At 39.9% G+C, this 19,632-nt stretch overlaps 1 protein-coding gene across 4 annotated transcripts in view; it reads left to right on the top strand.

The window, feature by feature from the left end:
- plch1 (phospholipase C, eta 1) overlaps nucleotides 1-19,632 on the top strand; it is a gene marked incomplete at its 5' end in the record, with an annotated part of 65,161 nt that overhangs the window by 33,666 nt on the left and 11,863 nt on the right. For all 4 annotated transcript variants that reach the window (XM_084124496.1, XM_084124499.1, XM_084124497.1 and 1 more), the window contains 9 exons: nucleotides 436-529; nucleotides 2,437-2,640; nucleotides 2,738-2,858; nucleotides 5,005-5,176; nucleotides 7,669-7,776; nucleotides 11,591-11,752; nucleotides 16,034-16,096; nucleotides 17,559-17,644; nucleotides 19,383-19,480. In XM_084124496.1, coding sequence (XP_083980622.1) covers nucleotides 436-529; nucleotides 2,437-2,640; nucleotides 2,738-2,858; nucleotides 5,005-5,176; nucleotides 7,669-7,776; nucleotides 11,591-11,752; nucleotides 16,034-16,096; nucleotides 17,559-17,644; nucleotides 19,383-19,480 — 1,108 coding nt within the window. The remainder of the gene's footprint in view (nucleotides 1-435; nucleotides 530-2,436; nucleotides 2,641-2,737; nucleotides 2,859-5,004; nucleotides 5,177-7,668; nucleotides 7,777-11,590; nucleotides 11,753-16,033; nucleotides 16,097-17,558; nucleotides 17,645-19,382; nucleotides 19,481-19,632) is intronic.

The raw sequence follows: 19,632 nt of genomic DNA on the forward strand, positions 1-19,632 counted from the left end.
TTTTATTGTCTCTGACCAATTGGTTCTTTTTATTCTATTTTAGTTGCAATTTGTAATTATCATGTATATAGTCATTTAGATCATTTTACTGTGCTTCATGCATTTCTGCCTGAGCTCTTGGGCATTCTTTAAGATTCAGAAAGTGAAAGCCTCTGTCTCTCTATCAGCCATTATAATGTGTTTCCAGCTGAGGTTATGAACAGCCTCTCTCTGCCCACGCACGGACCCGAAGCCCTGGGGAACTTGAGAAAAGAGGGAAAGGGTGCAGATAAAACTGAAGGATGAAGCCATTTAGTGAAAGAATGGCAGTTCGGAGGGTTTTTGTGATCTTGCTTTAAGAGGAGGTGACCCTCAGAGAGCAGATGATTGACATGTCCATGGATCCTCTCTGGAAGAGGGACATGAGGTTCACCCTCTCTTTTGATTTCTGCACAGATGTCTAATGTGACTCCTGAACACTGTCTGGACATAATCAATAAGTTTGAAGTCTCAGAGGAGAACAAGCAGAATGAAGTTCTTGGAATCGAAGGTGAGAATTATGTCTTTATGGTTTCTCTACTTTTCTTTCTTCCTATTTTCCTACGTTTATCGCAGAGTACCTGACAGAATAGCTAGAGTCTAATTATTCTTGATCATCTGTATATACATTTATTTTTACTTAATTACGTAGAAAATAGGGCTGTCCTCGACTGCAAGTTGACTGTTAGCCGTTCATTTAAGCCATTAATCGATTAGTCGAGACAAATGCTAAACCATAACAATAAGCATTTAAATATATAAATTAAGTGCCACCAGAGAAGCGCTAAACACATTCGGTCACTGATTTCGGCCTAAAACTGAAAATAGCACATTAATAAAATTAATTAAATAGTTGTTTCAGATGAAAATTTTCAGTAGCAAATTTTCGGAATGTAATAATAACAATAATAATACATGTTGTAATAATACAATGTGTGTCGTGAAACTTCATCTTGTCTTGCTGGGGCTTTATGTTCTGGGTCTGTGAGTTCTGTCTGAACACTGGCCACGCTCTCTTCCCTTAAGCTCAATAACACACACACACACACACACACACACAGGCTCAGTTCAGATTGACTTCCTACTAGAGTAAAGCTGATGGAACTGATGACCTGCTACTGTGTGACCCTTTAATAGTCCACCAGACATCTGTGTAAAAGAGAAAACACTATCTGTCTATCTCTATCTATCTCTGTCTATATCTATCTATCTATCTATCTATCTATCTATCTATCTATCTATCTATCTATCTATCTATCTATCTATCTATTTATCTATCTATCTATTTATCATCTATCTATCTGTCTATCTATCTATTTATCATCTATCTATCTATTTATCATCTATCTATCTGTCTATCTATCTATTTATCATCTATCTATCTATTTATCATCTATATATCTATCTATCTATCTATCTATCTATTTGTCATTTATCTATCTATCTATCTATCTATCTATCTATCTATCTATCTATCTATCTATCTATCTATTTATCATCTATCTATCTATTTATCATCTATCTATCTGTCTATCTATCTATTTATCATCTATCTATCTATTTATCATCTATATATCTATCTATCTATCTATCTATTTGTCATTTATCTATCTATCTATCTATCTATCTATCTATTTATCATCTATCTATCTGTCTATCTATCTATTTATCATCTATCTATCTATTTATCATCTATATATCTATCTATCTATCTATCTATTTGTCATTTATCTATCTATCTATCTATCTATCATCTATCTATCTATCTATCTATCTATCTATCTATTTATCATCTATCTATCTATCTATCTATCTATTTATCATCTATCTATCTATCATCTATCTATCTATCTATCTATCTATCTATCTATCTATCTATCTATCTATCTATTTATCATCTATCTATCTATCTATCTATCTATCTATCTATCTATCTATCTATCTATCTATTTATCATCTATCTATCTATCTATCTATGTATCTATCTATCTATCTATCTATCTATCTATTTATCATCTATCTATCTATCTATCTATCTATTTATCATCTATCTATCTATCTATCTATCTATATCTATCTATCCATCTATCTATCTATCAATCTATCATAACATTTGCACTTTTTTGGGGTAAAAACTGCATTCAAGCTTTAAAAAACTCACTGAATTGATCCCTCCAATTGTTGCACTCCTGCAATTTTGCCATCTCCCTTTAGTATGTTATTAGTATGTTATTTCATAACATACTAATATGTTATTTCATATTATTTTACATGACGTCCCCATATTTTAGCGGCGCATCAATCATTTGACTGAATTTTTCAGCTTTTAAAAAGGGTTGCTTGTATTTTTCTTTTGGATTTGTTTATATTAGCTCACAGATTATATGACATACAGCCATTCCTGTATCCACCATCCAGGGTTCACCAACTACATGCGGAGCCCAGTCTGTGATGTGTTCAACCCTCAGCACAACGAGATCAATCAAGACATGGACCAGCCTCTGTGTAACTATTTCATAGCCTCGTCCCACAACACCTATCTGACTGGAGACCAGTTGCTGTCCCACTCCAAGACGGACATGTATGCGTGGGTCCTGCAGGCCGGCTGCCGCTGTGTGGAGGGTGAGAGGAACCTGAGGACATCAGTGTGTCCGTGGTTGTAAACAAAATCACGTTTTGTTTTTTTGAGCCCTGTTTGTGACTCTGCTTTGTGTTACAGTGGACTGTTGGGACGGCCCAGACGGGGAGCCTATGGTTCAACACGGTTACACTCTGACCTCCAAGATCACCTTTAAATCTGTCATTGAGACCATCAACAAATACGCCTTTGTAAACAATGAGTGCGTATTTCCAGTGTTCCTTCTGTCCTTTATGATCAGTCATTTCTTGATGTCAGGAAATCATTTTCCTCACAGCTTTAAAAGCATCACTTGTGGACACATTACAGACATCCATAGCTCATTTAAAACAACCATATGTTCTTTATGCTTAAAGAATCAACAATTATTTGATGCATCACATGAGATACACACACTGTCATATCAGTGGCCTAGAAATACAGTTTTATTTTACAAAAGGGTAAAATGTTGGTCATCATGGACATCGCATGCCCAATACCAGTCCCTTTATTTTGGTAATCCCCATTAATGGTTAAAAAATGAATTATGGTTCGCAAACACGCCTGTAAAATAAGAATGATTGTTGTTAAACTCCAAAAAGTCACTATTAAGTTATTCAAATTAAATTAAAGTTTTATAAAGAAAATAAAATGTATTATTTATTTAGTAATGATTTAATTTTATTTAAAATATTAATAGATTTATGTTTCACTGAATGAAACATGCAACTTTGTCACATAATGCATATTGTCTCACATAATATTTTTATATACAGTATATAATATGCTGTAAGAAGTGTGTTAGTATTCCATAAAAATAGTATAAATAAAATAAAACATTTACAAAAAATTATATATATAATAGGAATTGCTGAGTGCCACCTCAAAAATGTATTAATATTTCAGTAATCAGCTTGACAAGGGAATTTGATTTGTGTTAGGCCGCTTTCTGTTATCTCCAAAACAATTCAGATTTGGCCCAGACCTTGCGTTTGCTTCTCTTCATCTCACGATTATCAGATACTGCACCCAGTGAGTTGCATGACATAAACATTATATTTAATTTGTTGTGGAAAATTGTTTTGTTTTTCACCATGAGGATAGGTACAGTAATAATAGAAGAGGGCTTTTTGCTCCACTGCCTGGATGCTCCTAGAAAACTACCTTTCTGTCTCTTTAATGGTGTTTTATCATTAAACAGCCACCTGTTTCAGCTAATGACTTACCATAATGGAGCAAATGAGCATTTAGCACATGCATATCACATGCAAATTAAACTCACCATATCCCATGATCCCTGTTGAGACAGTATTGATATCACTTTAGCCCCACAGCGCATCGTTTTAATCTTTCCATTTCAGTCTTTCTGATTCTCTTGTTTTTTCATGCATGTGTATGTGTGTATTTGAGTGTGAGGCTTTTTAAACCCAGAGGGTTTCCCTGATTCCCCGACAGACCTGACATTCAGGTATAGCTTGTCAGAATGTAATCCAGCGATTTTCAAAGAGCACAGAATCATTTTTATATTTTTGCTCTGTAAAATGTGTTTTCTCACAGGCTCTTGGAAACATCTTTTTGGAGAAATGTGAATAGAATATGCAATGTCGAGATCTTAGACTATGAGTGAGAATAGTATGGAAGCTTGTTTCCACCACTGAATAAAAAATATAAAAGGTAATTGCGACTTTTTATCTCAAAATTCTGACTTTTTATCTCAGAATTGCGTGATATAAAGTCGCAATTGAGAGTTATAAAGTCAGAATTGTGAGATATAAACTCGCAATTCTGAAGGAAAAAGTCTTTTTTTTTCTTAGAATTGGACTTTTGCGAGTTTATATCTCACAATTCTGAGAAAAGATGATAAACTCGCAATTCCAAGAAAAAAAATCTGAATTGCAAGTTTATTTCTCGCAATTGCGACTTTATATCACGCAATTCTGACTTTATATCTCGCAATTCTAAGAAATAAAGTAAGAGTTGCGAGATGTAAACTCGCAATTGTGAGATAAAAAGTCGCAATTATCTTTTCAAATGTTTTATTCTGTGGCGGAAACAAGCTTCAATAGTGACCAAAGTTGTGTGTTTTTTGAGTGTGCAGATCATAAATGAAGTAAACCGAACAGGAAGACGGCAAGGGAAAGAAAGTAGAAAGAGAGACCGACAGGAAAAAGGAAATAGTGAGAAGTCAAGAGAGAGAGAGAGAGAGAAGATGACAGTGAAGATGAGGCTAGATGAAAGAAACACAGATAAAAGGTTAATGTCAGAGGAAGGCACAAGGCAAGGAGCATCTGCTGACTGTTGTTTCTGTTCCCTGGTTCATGATTGCTGTCACCTGCATCCGTTCTTTCTTCTGTCTCCTGCTGCGTCAGGTTCCCTGTGATCCTGTCCATAGAGAATCACTGCAGCATTCAGCAGCAGAAGAAGATCGCTCAGCACCTAAAGGAGATCTTCGGAGACAAGCTGGACGTGGGGGAGGCCCTGAACAAAGACCCCAAGCAGATCCCCAGCCCGAACAGCCTGAAAGGAAAGATACTCTTAAAGGTATGATGGTGTGAACCAAAGGCACCCTCCTACATTTCCACACTGGATAAGGCTAGTTTTGTTTTGATGCTGGTCTAACTGATGAACCAGTATAGTCACACTGTCAAAAATTGACTTAAAGGGACAGTTCACCCTAAAATGAAAATGAAGTCATAATTTACCCACCCTGGTGTTGTTCTAATGCCGTGTGCGTTTCATTAGAACAACACCAGGGTGGGTAAATTATGACTTAATTTTCATTTTAGAGTGAACTGTCCCTTTAAGTAAATTTTTACTTGGTCCATTTTCTTTTATGGACCACAAAATGAGAATTCTTTAAAAAAAAAATAATCTCACGCTCATCCATATAATGGCGGTGAATAGCGAATATCAAGCTTTTTAAAAAAAGATGCTAAAGTATCACAGAATGATCCCTTTCGACCCGTGTTGTATATTCATATACTGCTTTGTGGGTATATGATAGGGTTTGGTGAAAAACAAACTGAAATTTAATGATCCTGACTTTATCTGTGGTCTTCTCACAACTCATGAAACTCTATTAGTACCGCAGTTCACTCCGACACGCACAGAAAAAACACACAAATCAAGATTAACAAAAACGAGACATGAGATACAACCCATACTTTCTTCTCTGAGGTGAATATATGCATTGTGTTCATCGTAATAAGAAGTTATCATGTTCACATCTGTCAGCTGTCAATCTGACTGTCTTCAGAGAAACAGAGTTCCGGTCCGGAGATATTCAACTCAAACATGGGCATTTTCAAACTTGTCGCATCAAGACAAGTTATGACATTAGTAACATTAAACAGCATCAGTTCTTGAGTGTCTGTAAAGTTTGAATATGCACATGAAAAAAGACTTACACTCTTTTCCTCACACAAAGCTATTATGTAGCTTCAGAAGTAGGAGTAAATGTTAACAGAATTCATTTGGGCTGAACTATTTCTTTAAGGGTGTAATGGGATGACAGGTGGTCAGTCAGATGAGAAGAGAGTATTTCTTTGTAAATACGGACGTCATTGTGCCATGGAGGATCTTGGCATTAGTAAAGCAGGTCAAGACAGATGGCACTGCCAGCCTGCGACTCTACAGGACCCTTCTAGTTGAGCAAACAGTGACGGCAGACTCTCAAACCCAGCAGGGACTCTTTGTGATTGGAGCACACTTGAGTAAATCCCCGCACTCGAACACGGGTCTCTTTCGATAATAACACACACACTTAAACATGTCACAATGTCAGCTCCCTCCGCCAGACTGTGTTCCTGCCAACTCTGTAGGTCAAAAGCATCGAATTGATTTTCCCTCCGTCTTGTCCTTCCACCGGCGACTCTTATTTCCCACTAGCCCTCACACAAATGCATTTGTGAGAGAGACCGACCGACTAGGAGGAGACAAGGGTTTGTGCTTCGAGTTTTAGGCTTAATGACCCGTAAACAGGTTTCAATGCTCTGAAGTGTCTAAGGCCTTGTTTACAGCTGGTATTAAGATGCGTTTTGGTCGATCAGATCACAAGTGGACTAGGGAGACACATTCCTGTTGTTTACTTCTGGTGTTTTAATCCGTCTCTTTTGTCCACTTTCAACCACTGATTTCTTCGAGGGGAGGGTCTATGGGCAGGTAAATGTTTGGGCTTTTTCAGATCTTTCGATCTAATTGATGAAATAAGCTCACGCAATTTACATTTGAACGCGACTGGAGACGACAGAAAACACGGAGAGCAGCAGCTTTAGTTTCTGCTCTGACAGACCAGCCGAACAATGTGAGTGTGTGTTAGAAACCAGGAATGGTATTCGGTACGTTTTTCATCTTTAAACCAAACTTGGGTCTCCAGCTGACAAAGTTTAAATCCCGTCTGGCTAGAGCACTTCCCATAATGTTCACGCATTAGATCAGAAGACGGAGAGTCTGCATCTTTTGCGGCTGTTTGATCACATTCAACCACATGTTTACACTAGGAAAGCAATGTGTTTTCGACTACCTCTGAAAGTGGTCGAAAGTTGTCAAGCTTAATACGTTTTAGACCGTTTACACCTGTATTTTGCGTCGTCCACTTGTTATCCGATCAACCAAAGTGAATCTTAATACCTGTTGTAAAAACACTGGTTATCCTTAGGTTTAGATACTGTGGGTTCCTCCCAAATGAGGGTCCTCTGTTGTCTGAATAACAAGTGAAAACAAGTTGTTTGTCTTATTGGGAATAAAACAACAGGGTTATTAACACAAACCGAGAAAACGTTACATTGCAGTCTTCCTAAAAAGAAAATATCCCTGGGGTTTCATACTACACTTATCTTTCGCCTGTGGCCAAGAGCCATTAGTATGGAATCAGTTCCAGTATCAATATCTGAGGTGCTGTGTCAACACACACAGGCTGTATGGTCTGTCGATAGTTTAAACAGAGGTGAAACACTATCTAACACTCAATATTGGGTTGTTTGCTGACAAGTTAGATCTATGGAAGCATTCATTGCTCATTTTCTCGTCTGCAGGGGAAGCGTCTTCCTCTGTACCTGTCTGCAGATGCTGAAGAGGGTGAGGTGTCTGACGACGACAGTGCTGATGAGATTGAAGATGACTTCAAGCTGAAGAACAGCATGGTAAGACTATGGGCCCTATCTTGCACCCAGCGCAATTGACTTAGTTTTCCCTCCACAGACGCACGTCGGTAAATTAGGGAATGAACTTGCGCTCTCGGGGGCGGTTCAGCGAAAAGAGGCGGCGTGTTCCGGCGCAAACGTTCCCTGGTGCTATTTTGCAGTTTCAGAAAACAATTCCACCACAGACCAGGAAAAACCTAGTCTAAAGTCAGTGGCGCATTATTCAGATGCTATTTTAAGGGCGCATGCTTGGCCATAATGTAGCGTGTGCACAACGTGCATACACTTTGCTTCTCTCATCTACACAGATGCAGAAGTTTACATTTTTGCAAACCATACATAATTACAAGGAAAAATATTACCACACAAGGGAAATCATTGTGGTGTCCATGAAGATGTGAAAAAATAGGCATAAATCTAGCTTACACATTTACCAAAATTATTATACGCTTGTTTAACCAAAGCTAATTTGGGTGGGTTTCTCCATCCCCATAAAACATCACTTTTACGGTCCTGGCGAGAACGTCGGTCTCTTTGGCTGTGAACCGCTCCTGGCAAATCCGCCGTTATAATAGCAATCCGCCATGGATCAAGCGCGCCTGCTCTTAAAGGGAATGTGAGATGACGCTCTGATTGGCTCTTATTTCACGTTACGCCCAAACCACACCTATGAGTAATGAAGCTACTTCAGACCAACCCATTTTAGATTTGCATCGGGCGCAAGAGTCATTTATCCCGCCGGTATAATAGCAATAGAGCCCGAGATCCGCCCACAAAGTTACTTGCGTTTCGCATTTGATACTTGCGCTTCAGATCCTTAAAATAGGGCCCCATAAGCTATGCAACACTTAAACACTGCGACTGTAAGTAATAATGGAGGTTAGTGGTATGATAGATAAAAAAATCCTCTCATGTTACCTCTATCATTTAACGCCCTATAGGCAACCGCATATGTCTTGCAAAATCGAGAGTGAATGACTAAACACGTCCATGCCGGTCTGTACATTAATATTGTACTACTACACATTTTGTGCAAATACCTTATCAGAATTACCAATAAGTTAATTTTGCCCTTTTTTTACTTTTTCCACTACTCAAGCTGTTATGTTTTTTCACGCTTTATCACCTCCTCTCCACCTCTTTTGAAAATCTCTCACGTTTGATGGAGCCAGTATTTATCTGGCTTCCTCCTCACACCGTTCTGGCTCACAGTGAGTCTCTAAAAGCCGATCAATCGCAGGCCGAACCCCTGGCAAGCTTCTGTTTTTGTGGAAACACCTCTTATATGCAACAACATGGCCATTTGCCAAGAGGTCCATCCAGCAGCGCTGCCTCCGTTACCATCAGACTGCCCACAGTTTCGCACAGATTTTGATGCTGAAATCAATATTTAACATTTATTTTCCCAGACTCATTTATCAACAATAAATTGGTTTCCTAGTTAAGTATTTATTTGTTGATCTTGAATGAAGAATGCTTTAATAGCATTTTAATGTACCCTTGCAAAATATTCATGTTGTTTTGTCAGGAGTAATTAATGTTTAATGATCCACTCAGACAAGTCATTGCTGGGAGCCAGTTAAAGGTTTCTATCCTTCATCTCATTACATGCCTACTTAAACATGTCAGAAAATACAAGAAACACGCTGGCAATGTTGTAAGTTGACACTCATTATGGCCAAGAGATTTTAAAGCCATTTACCTTTTTTAATAAATGACAGAAATCAAACAAAAAATAAAAAAATTGCATAATTGTAACACTTTGAACCCTTTATTGCTCTCTCAGATCAGTATGCCAGGCTTTGATTTTTAATAAAATGACTCATGAATAGCCATTGAAGTGAAGAGAGAGAACAAACATCACTCCGGCGTCTCTCACTGCGCGTGTTTGTTTTGGCACCATATTAAAGTTACAGAATTCACACTGCAAGTACATTTTAGCATACTTTTAAAAAGAGTACTTATTATGGAAATGAATACTTTAAACGAATATAAGTACGAACTGAGTGTAATGTTTTCGGACACTTAATTGCAGCTTAATTGCCATTTAAAGGATTAGTTCACTCCAGAATTAATTTTCTCCCCTCACGTCATCCAAGATATTCATGTCTTTCTTTCTTCAGTGGAAAAGAAAATAAAGTTTTTGAGGAAAACATTCCAGGATTTTTCTCTATATAATGGACTTCAGCGCGGACCTAGTGAACTAATCTTTTAATGGCAAATGGATTAGAGTTTTGCTTTTTGTGAACCACTTTAGTACATCTTTTATATGTAATTTCATAATTACTTCTGTTGTCTTTGTAATATGAATAAAGTGTAGTAGCAAAGCCGAATGCACTGAAAAGCATTTATGGTAAACTAGAATATACTTTAATGTCATTTCTATTTTGAGGTGTTGACTAACCAATAAAGCACATGTGAAGTACTTGATAATAATTTTAACTGTGGTGTGTTATTTGATATTAATTTGATATTAAAATGTGATATTTAATACAAGTTAATATATTTTAAATTGACTAAATTGCAACTTCATTACAAATGTGTAATTGTACCTAAATATATTTAAAGCATGACAAAAGATTAAACAATAATTAAAACAATAATTTAATAAATAATTATGAGGATAAGAGATTGATTTGAGATGAAACTGTTTTAAAATCGCACCTGTTTGTTATCTTATAATCCGTTACAGTCTGCAAAATGGCAGCAGCTGCATTTGTATGTAACAAGTACACAAAATATTGATTTATGTTTTAATATTTTATAAGCTTACCAAATGCAAAACTTCCATGAAGAAAAACCATTCCTAACAAGCATACAGCGCTGACCGGATGAGCCTGTTATCAGTTTTTACAGGTTGTTATCCGGGAATAACATACCGCTGAATGGCGCGATTGACCAATCAGAATCAAGTATTCCACAGAGCCTTAAAATAATGAAAAAAATTTGAAAAAAGATATCTGTATCAGCCTTGATGCAGGATAGACTTTCTATTTGGTAAATCTGACTTTATTAAGGCAGTTTAGCCGTTTATATCTTCAGTTTGCAGAGTGTAAATTATCTTAGAAATAATGTGCGCTATTTTCTTCTAAGAATATTTCTGTAGAAGACTTAATTTCAAGATTGCTATCTAAATCTAAGAGCTTTTTATCTTTTTCAGAGTTTGAGAGAGTGATCCATGCATTTGTGTCACCTCGGTTTGGTTATTGTAACTCTCTTTGTATTGTAATAAGTCAATCTAATATAAATCGACTTCAGATGGTTCCAAATGCAGCTGCCGGACTCCTGACTGGCACCCGGAAGTTTGATCATATCACCCCTGTATTTTGCTCTTTGCACTGGCCGCCGGTCCGTTACAGAATTGATTTTAAAAATTTACTTCTCGTTTTTAAGGCTCTGACCAGATCAGCTCCTAAATATCTCTGTGAACTTTTAAATAAATACATCCAAATACATTTGTTAGATCTCTGAGGTCTTCTGAACAAAGATTGTTGATGGTCCAGAGATCTAGATTAAAGTTGAGAGAGTCCATGCTTATCTTGTTGGACCAAAACTGTGGAATAGTCTCAGATTAGTTTCAACAGAATCTGAATTTCAATCTAAGTTAAAAACCCATCTTTTCTCCTATTCATATAACTGTTCCTAGAGTTTTTATCATTTATCAGTGTTTTGATGTACTCCTTTTTTCTTCATTACATTGCATTGCAGTCTTTATTTTTTATGTTTAATATTGTACAGCACAGTGGTCAACTAGTTTTGTTTTTATTGTGCTTTATAATAAATTTTGATTTGATTTTGATTTGATTCATTTCAGTCTAACGGGCCCAGTCAGAACCAGGTGGAGTCGCACATCAGGAAGAAGCTCGACTCTCTGATGAAAGAGTCTCAGATCGGGGACAAAGAAGACACAGACAGTTTCTCCATCCGAGCGCTGCTCCGCGCCACACACGAGGGACTCCAGAGAAACCTGCGCAAGGTAGCATTCCCGAGTCTGTTCTTAGCGTTCCCGAGTCTGTTATTAGCATTCCCGAGTCTGTTCCTAGCATTCCCGAGTCTGTTCATAGCATTCCTGAGTCTGTTATTAGCATTCCCGAGTCTGTTCTTAGCATTCCCGAGTCTGTTCTTAGCATTCCCGAGTCTGTTCTTAGCATTCCCGAGTTCTCAGCATTCCCGAGTTCTCAGCATTCCCGAGTTCTCAGCATTCCCGAGTCTGTTCTTAGCGTTCCCGAGTCTGTTCTTAGCGTTCCCGAGTCTGTTCTTAGCTTTCTCGAGTCTGTTCTTAGTGTTCCCGAGTCTGTTCTTAGCGTTCCCGAGTCTGTTCTTAGCTTTCTCGAGTCTGTTCTTAGCGTTCCCGAGTCTGTTCTTAGCGTTCCCGAGTCGGTTCTTAGCATTCCCGAGACTGTTCTTAGCTTTCTCGAGTCTGTTCTTAGCTTTCTCGAGTCTGTTCTTAGCATTCCCGAGTCGGTTCTTAGCGTTCACGAATCTGTTCTTAGCGTTCCCGAGTCTGTTCTTAGCTTTCTCGAGTCTGTTCTTAGCGTTCCGGAGTCTGTTCTTAGCGTTCCCGAGTCTGTTCTTAGCGTTCCCGAGTCTGTTCTTAGCTTTCTCGAGTCTGTTCTTAGCGTTCCCGAGTCTGTTCTTAGCGTTCCCGAGTCTGTTCTTAGCGTTCCCGAGTCTGTTCTTAGCTTTCTCGAGTCTGTTCTTAGCGTTCCCGAGTCTGTTCTTAGCATTCTCGAGTCTGTTCTTAGCATTCCCGAGTCTGTTTTTAGCTTTCTCGAGTCTGTTCTTAGCATTCCCGAGTCTGTTCTGAGCCTGTTCTTAGCATTCCCAAGTATGTTCTTAGCGTTCCCGAGTCTGTTCTTAGCATTCCCGAGTCTGTTCTAAGCATTCCCGGGTCTGTTCCCAAGTCTGTTTTTAGCATTCCCGAGTCTGTTCTAAGCATTCCCGAGTCTTTTCTTAGCTTCCCGAGTCTGTTCTAAGCGTTCCCGGGTCTGTTCTTAGCGTTCCCGAGTCTGTTCTTAGCGTTCCCGAGACTGTTCTTAGCATTCCCTAGTCTGTTCTTAGCATTCCCGAGTCTTAGCGTTCCCGAGTCGGTTCTTAGCGTTCCCGAGTCTGTTCTTAGCGTTCCCAAGTCTATTCTTATTATTCCCGAGTCTGTTCTTAGCGTTCCCAAGTCTGTTCTTAGCATTCCCGAGTCTGTTCTTAGCGTTCCCGAGTCTGTTCTAAGCGTTCCTGAGTCTGTTCTTAGCATTCCTGAGTCTGTTCTTAGCATTCCCGAGTCTGTTCTGAGCCTGTTCTTAGCATTCCCAAGTATGTTCTTAGCGTTCCCGAGTCTGTTCTGAGTCTGTTTTTAGCATTCCAGAGTCTGTTCTCAGCATTCCTGAGTCTGTTCTTAGCGTTACTGAGTCTGTTCTTAGCATTCCAGAGTCTGTTCTTAGCATTCCAGAGTCTGTTCTTAGCTTTCCCGAGTCTGTTCTTAGCATTCCTGTGTCTGTTCATAGCATTCCCAAGACTGTTCTTAGCGTTCCCGAGTCTGTTCTTAGCACTCCCGAGTCTTTTCTTAGCTTTCTCGAGTCTGTTCTTAGCGTTCCCGAGTCTGTTCTTAGCGTTCCCGAGTCGGTTCTTAGCATTCCCGAGACTGTTCTTAGCTTTCTCGAGTCTGTTCTTAGCTTTCTCGAGTCTGTTCTTAGCATTCCCGAGTCGGTTCTTAGCGTTCACGAATCTGTTCTTAGCGTTCCCGAGTCTGTTCTTAGCTTTCTCGAGTCTGTTCTTAGCGTTCCGGAGTCTGTTCTTAGCGTTCCCGAGTCTGTTCTTAGCGTTCCCGAGTCTGTTCTTAGCTTTCTCGAGTCTGTTCTTAGCGTTCCCGAGTCTGTTCTTAGCGTTCCCGAGTCTGTTCTTAGCGTTCCCGAGTCTGTTCTTAGCTTTCTCGAGTCTGTTCTTAGCGTTCCCGAGTCTGTTCTTAGCATTCTCGAGTCTGTTCTTAGCATTCCCCAGTCTGTTTTTAGCTTTCTCGAGTCTGTTCTTAGCATTCCCGAGTCTGTTCTGAGCCTGTTCTTAGCATTCCCAAGTATGTTCTTAGCGTTCCCGAGTCTGTTCTTAGCATTCCCGAGTCTGTTCTAAGCATTCCCGGGTCTGTTCCCAAGTCTGTTTTTAGCATTCCCGAGTCTGTTCTAAGCATTCCCGAGTCTGTTCTTAGCTTCCCGAGTCTGTTCTAAGCGTTCCCGGGTCTGTTCTTAGCGTTCCCGAGTCTGTTCTTAGCGTTCCCGAGACTGTTCTTAGCATTCCCTAGTCTGTTCTTAGCATTCCCGAGTCTTAGCGTTCCCGAGTCGGTTCTTAGCGTTCCCGAGTCTGTTCTTAGCGTTCCCAAGTCTATTCTTATTATTCCCGAGTCTGTTCTTAGCGTTCCCAAGTCTGTTCTTAGCATTCCCGAGTCTGTTCTTAGCGTTCCCGAGTCTGTTCTAAGCGTTCCTGAGTCTGTTCTTAGCATTCCTGAGTCTGTTCTTAGCATTCCCGAGTCTGTTCTGAGCCTGTTCTTAGCATTCCCAAGTATGTTCTTAGCGTTCCCGAGTCTGTTCTGAGTCTGTTTTTAGCATTCCAGAGTCTGTTCTCAGCATTCCTGAGTCTGTTCTTAGCGTTACTGAGTCTGTTCTTAGCATTCCAGAGTCTGTTCTTAGCATTCCAGAGTCTGTTCTTAGCTTTCCCGAGTCTGTTCTTAGCATTCCTGTGTCTGTTCATAGCATTCCCAAGACTGTTCTTAGCGTTCCCGAGTCTGTTCTTAGCACTCCCGAGTCTTTTCTTAGCATTCCCGAGTCTGTTCTTAGCATTCCCAAGTCTGTTCTTAGCACTCACGAGTCTGTTCTTAGCATTCCCGAGTCTGTTCTTAGCATTCCCAAGTCTGTTCTTAGCGTTCCCGAGTCTGTTCTTAGCGTTCCCGAGTCTGTTCTTAGCGTTCGTGAGTCTGTTCTTAACATTCCCGAGTCTGTTCTTAGCGTTCCCGAGTCTGTTCTTAGCGTTCATGAGTCTGTTCTTAGCGTTCCTGAGTCTGTTCTTAGCGTTCCCGAGTCTGTTCTTAGCGTTCGTGAGTCTGTTCTTAACGTTCCCGAGTCTGTTCTTAGCGTTCGTGAGTCTATTCTTAGCATTTCCGAGTCTGTTCTTAGCATTCCCGAGTCTGTTCTTAGCGTTCCTGGGTCTGTTCTTAACGTTCCCGAGTCTGTTCTTAGCGTTCGTGAGTCTATTCTTAGCATTTCCGAGTCTGTTCTTAGCATTCCCGAGTCTGTTCTTAGCGTTCCTGGGTCTGTTCTTAGCATTCCAGAGTCTGTTCTTAGCTTTCCCGAGTCTGTTCTTAGCATTCCCGAGTCTGTTCTTAGCATTCCTGAGTCTGTGTCGCCTCCAAATCCTGTGTAAAGATGTAATGATGCATGAGGCGGTTTCTAAAAAACAATAAAATACAATCCCATCTCATCCTGTTCTATTATAGGCAGCTCTAAAGAAAGAAAAAAGAGAAAAGAATTGGAATACCTAATCAGTGCGCACACAGTCTTGCAATCCAGAAAAAGACATGGAGCATCCCTTAATTAACATTCGTTCTTCCTCTCTTCTTGCCCTATTATTAGACTTTGCACTCTCTAAACATTCATTTTGATGAGCCGTTTGTAAAGCACAGAGGGATTTTCTCTCCCCTTCAGTGTTCCTGCATAATATTTATGAAAAAAAACTGTTGAGTGAAAGCTCTGTCTGGAGTTGATTTTAAGTTACTGCTGCACTAATTTTATGCATCACTGCATGTGAAAATGTCCATGCGTGACGCAAAAACTCATTTGAATAGATTTTGACACTCGACTGTTTGAGTTAGAATTAAATGCATTTTAAAGGAACATTTTAATCACAACTTGGGAAATAAGACATCGTTTATTGACTCATGTCATTCCAAACCATTTATTTTCTTGCATCAGTGGGCCAACAATTTTTTTTTTTGAATGATCACACGGCTCTTTTGCGTGTTCTGAAAATAGACACCGTGACCACTGGATATCTTCCTGTTCATCACACAAGGCTATTGTATGTTTGTACAATATAAAAATCATTATGTTTATGGAAAAATCCACATAAAACATGAAAACCCAACGTGTGTGTGTGTGTGTGTGCGCGCGCGTGTGTGTGTGTGTGTGTGTGTGTGCGTGTGTGTGTGCGTCTTTGTGTGTGTGTGTGCGTGTGTGTCTGTGTGTGCATGCGTGTGTGTGTGTGTGTTTGTGTCTTCCAGAACTCCAAAGATGGCATGAAGAAATCCCAGAGCCGCTCCTTCATCAGTAACCTCAAGCACAAGGTCAGAATAAAGACAGTCTTTCTCCCACTCTCTCTCTTCCTTTTCTTTCTCTCTTTTCTCTGTCTCTGCTGTGGAATCAGGTCTGGCTATCCTACATCCTGTCCTCTCAGCGTGTCAGCGCTCTCAAATGTTACATAAATGTGTCCTTATTGCTCCCCAGAGGCAGAAGGATTTTATGAATAATCGCTATTGATCAGATCATAAAGATGCATCAGTGACTCTGATCAGTTTTCAGAGGGTCATCGCTGGGTCTCTGTATTTTACGCATACATTTACTGAGGTTATATTTAAAAATTCCTACATGGATTAAGCACACCTGTTGACTTGATATCTGATAGTCCCTTCTAGATCATATATGATTGTGTATATTCATAATGACAGCTCTGAACTCTAGAGGCATTCTCATATTTTGTTCCCTGCATACAAACTCTCTGAACGCTCACCTATCTCTATGGCTTATATTGAATGTGGTCGGTGTGTAATTCAACACCTTAATAGCAAATCAATGAAGTGAGTAAACAAGGCTTGTGGTCATTGCTCCATAAGTTTGATTGTGGGCGATTGTACTGGGCTGTCGACACTTTATTGATTTCTTTATTAAAATGCAGTCAGGGTTGTCAGCGTTACGTTGCGGTTTCTCGTCGCATCCGTCATTCCTACAGGATGTGTTCAGGCACGTCTCTCGTGTGTGTGTGATATTTCCTCCCGCTCTCGACATGTGTCTGTGTGTGTGTTTATGAGGTCTCAAAGGTTCTTCTTTTCTTAGTAATGAGCCTTAAGTCTATTAACTGAAGCTGTTATACCTGGATCCTCATGGCCCTGAAAAAGTCACATGATTTGGACACTAGTCACGCCTGCTACACACACACACACACACACACTTACACACAGACACACACACACACACACACACACACACACACACTTACACACACACATTCTTGTACATCTATCTTTATGAGGACATTCATTGACACAATGCAATCTCTAGCCGCTTACCCTAACCTTACCCATCACAACTAAGTGCCTAACCCGACCCCTGACCCTAACCCGACCCCTGACCCTAAACCGACCCTTAACCTCATTATAACCTTATCCCTAAAACCAAGTCTTGACCCTCAAACAGGCCTTTAAAGGCTCTCAGAAAGTGAGGACCGGCTAAAACCGGTCCTTACTTTACTCTCTTTGTCCTCACTCCAATCTCCACTCCACACACACACACACACACACACACACACACACACACACACTCGTGTGGTTATGTCAAGTACTGTATGCCCATTAAAACAGGCCAGTGCTATTCTGTTCCTCTCTGGTGTGTGTAGGAGGAATTTCATTTCCTCCCATCCAATGCAAAGGAGTAAACATTCACTCCATGTACTTATTTATCGTGTTCTGCGCTTGTGTGTGTGTGTGTGTGTGTGTGTGTGTGTGTGTGTGTGTGTGTGTGTGTGTTCCACAGAGGCACTCCAAATCAAGGCTGAAATGTCAGAGTGTTGAAGCGGATGATGAGGGGCCGCAGGAGTCATCAGGTGGACAGTTCAACAGGTTTGTCTGTCTGTCCGTCTGTCTGTCCGTCTGTCTATCCGTCTGTCTATCCGTCTATCTATCCGTCTGTCTGTCCGTCTGTCTGTCTCTCTGTCTATCCGTCTGTCTATCCGTCTGTCTGTCCGTCTGTCTATCCGTCTGTCTATCCGTCTGTCTGTCCATCTGTCTATCCGTCTGTCTGTCCATCTGTCTATCCGTCTGTCTGTCCGTCTGTCTATCCGTCTGTCTGTCCATCTGTCTATCCGTCTGTCTGTCCGTCTGTCTGTCCGTCTGTCTGTCCGTCTGTCTATCCGTCTGTCTGTCCATCTGTCTATCCGTCTGTCTGTCCGTCTGTCTATCCGTCTGTCTGTCCGTCTGTCTGTCCGTCTGTCTGTCCGTCTGTCTGTCCGTCCGTCTGTCCGTCCGTCTGTCCGTCCGTCTGTCCGTCCGTCTGTCCGTCCGTCTGTCCGTCCGTCTGTCCGTCCGTCTGTCCGTCCGTCTGTCTGTCCGTCTGTCTGTCCGTCTGTCTATCCGTCTTTTTGGTGGATGATGCAAACTTTCTGTTTATTAACCCTTTCCCCACCAGCATTTTTTTTCTGCTTTTTTGTAAAGTTGCCAGCCAGCACTAGCATTTTTGATCATTTTCACAAACCTTTCATGGCCCCCCGGCCAGAATATCTGAACATGCAATATATTTAAAGAAACAACATAGCCTCTGCTTTTATACAAAAAGTGTATTGTAGCTTCATGCATTTTTTATCTAAGTTTCATAAAAAAAGCAAAATTCTGGGATTCAGAACGATGATCAAAACACAGATGGAGTCAATCGGGTCCATCAACACACTCAAAGCTTCACAGTCCTGCAGCTCGTCCTGGCTTGACATTTCATTCAGCAACATTAGGCAGATTTGATTTATATAATTTCCTCATCATTTAATGAATTACTTCTGCCATGATTATAGAGAACATGTACAGACATTTCATAAAATCACCCAAAAAAGATTAGCAGGCAAATAGATTAGCAAATTAATTGGAAAATAAAGCTGAGTTTTGTTGCTATAACTTATAATGAGCCTAATTTACACAGGAGACATGTTTGTGCTGAGAAGATTTACAATGAAATGCACTGAAATAAACACAAGCACAACTGTTTCATAGATTCATCCCATAATGTGGCAGTCATGAAGACATTGTTAGTGTCTTATGCTAATGAGGGTTTGCCATCATTTGTATGATTAATGGGTTACATGAACACCACGAGGAAAGTCATTTGTAATGAAACTGTCACTCTGCAAGGGGCTTTTCTTATCTTTCATTTCCCCTGATTTCCTAGTCAAGATATGTGCAGTGAGTGATTTAACAGTGCTGTTAGTGTCTGAGCTTAAACCTCTCGCTGCTTGAAGATGCGTTGAATAATCATGAGGACATTTTCATTTCATTTTCATTTTTCATTCGTTTATATCTTATTTGAGAGCAAACGTTTGGGATCTGTACGATTTTTGAATGTTTTTGAAAGACGTCTCTCATGCTCAACAAAGCTGCGTTCATATCACTGTTAAACAGCTTAAAATAACTGTTTTCTATGTGATTATATTTTAAAATATAATTTATTCCTGTGATCAAAGCTGAATTTTCAGCATCATTACTCCAGTCTTCAGTGTCACATGATCCTTCAGAAATCACTCTAATATGATGATTTGATACTCAAGAAACATTTCTGATATTCTGATATTCAATATTTTGCTGTGTCTGTCTTCAGAGGCGGAAGGAGAAGGAAAACCATAAAGCTGAGCAGAGATCTATCAGATCTGGTGGTCTTCACCAACTCTGTGGCCTCTCAGGAGTGTTTAGATGAGGGTGAGAAATCTGTGTTTTATTTATATTTATTTAGTTAATAAATGTCACATTTACCTGTGCGCTCGCTTCAATATATCAGGGCTCAATATTTTCTATCGGCCCTGTCAGACCAGTTCACATTTTTACTTGTTCTGTCAAAATGCACAAAAGGT

Source organism: Abramis brama (genome assembly GCF_963993115.1).
Source record: "Abramis brama genome assembly, chromosome: 9".
NCBI classification, from domain to species: domain Eukaryota; kingdom Metazoa; phylum Chordata; class Actinopteri; order Cypriniformes; family Leuciscidae; genus Abramis; species Abramis brama.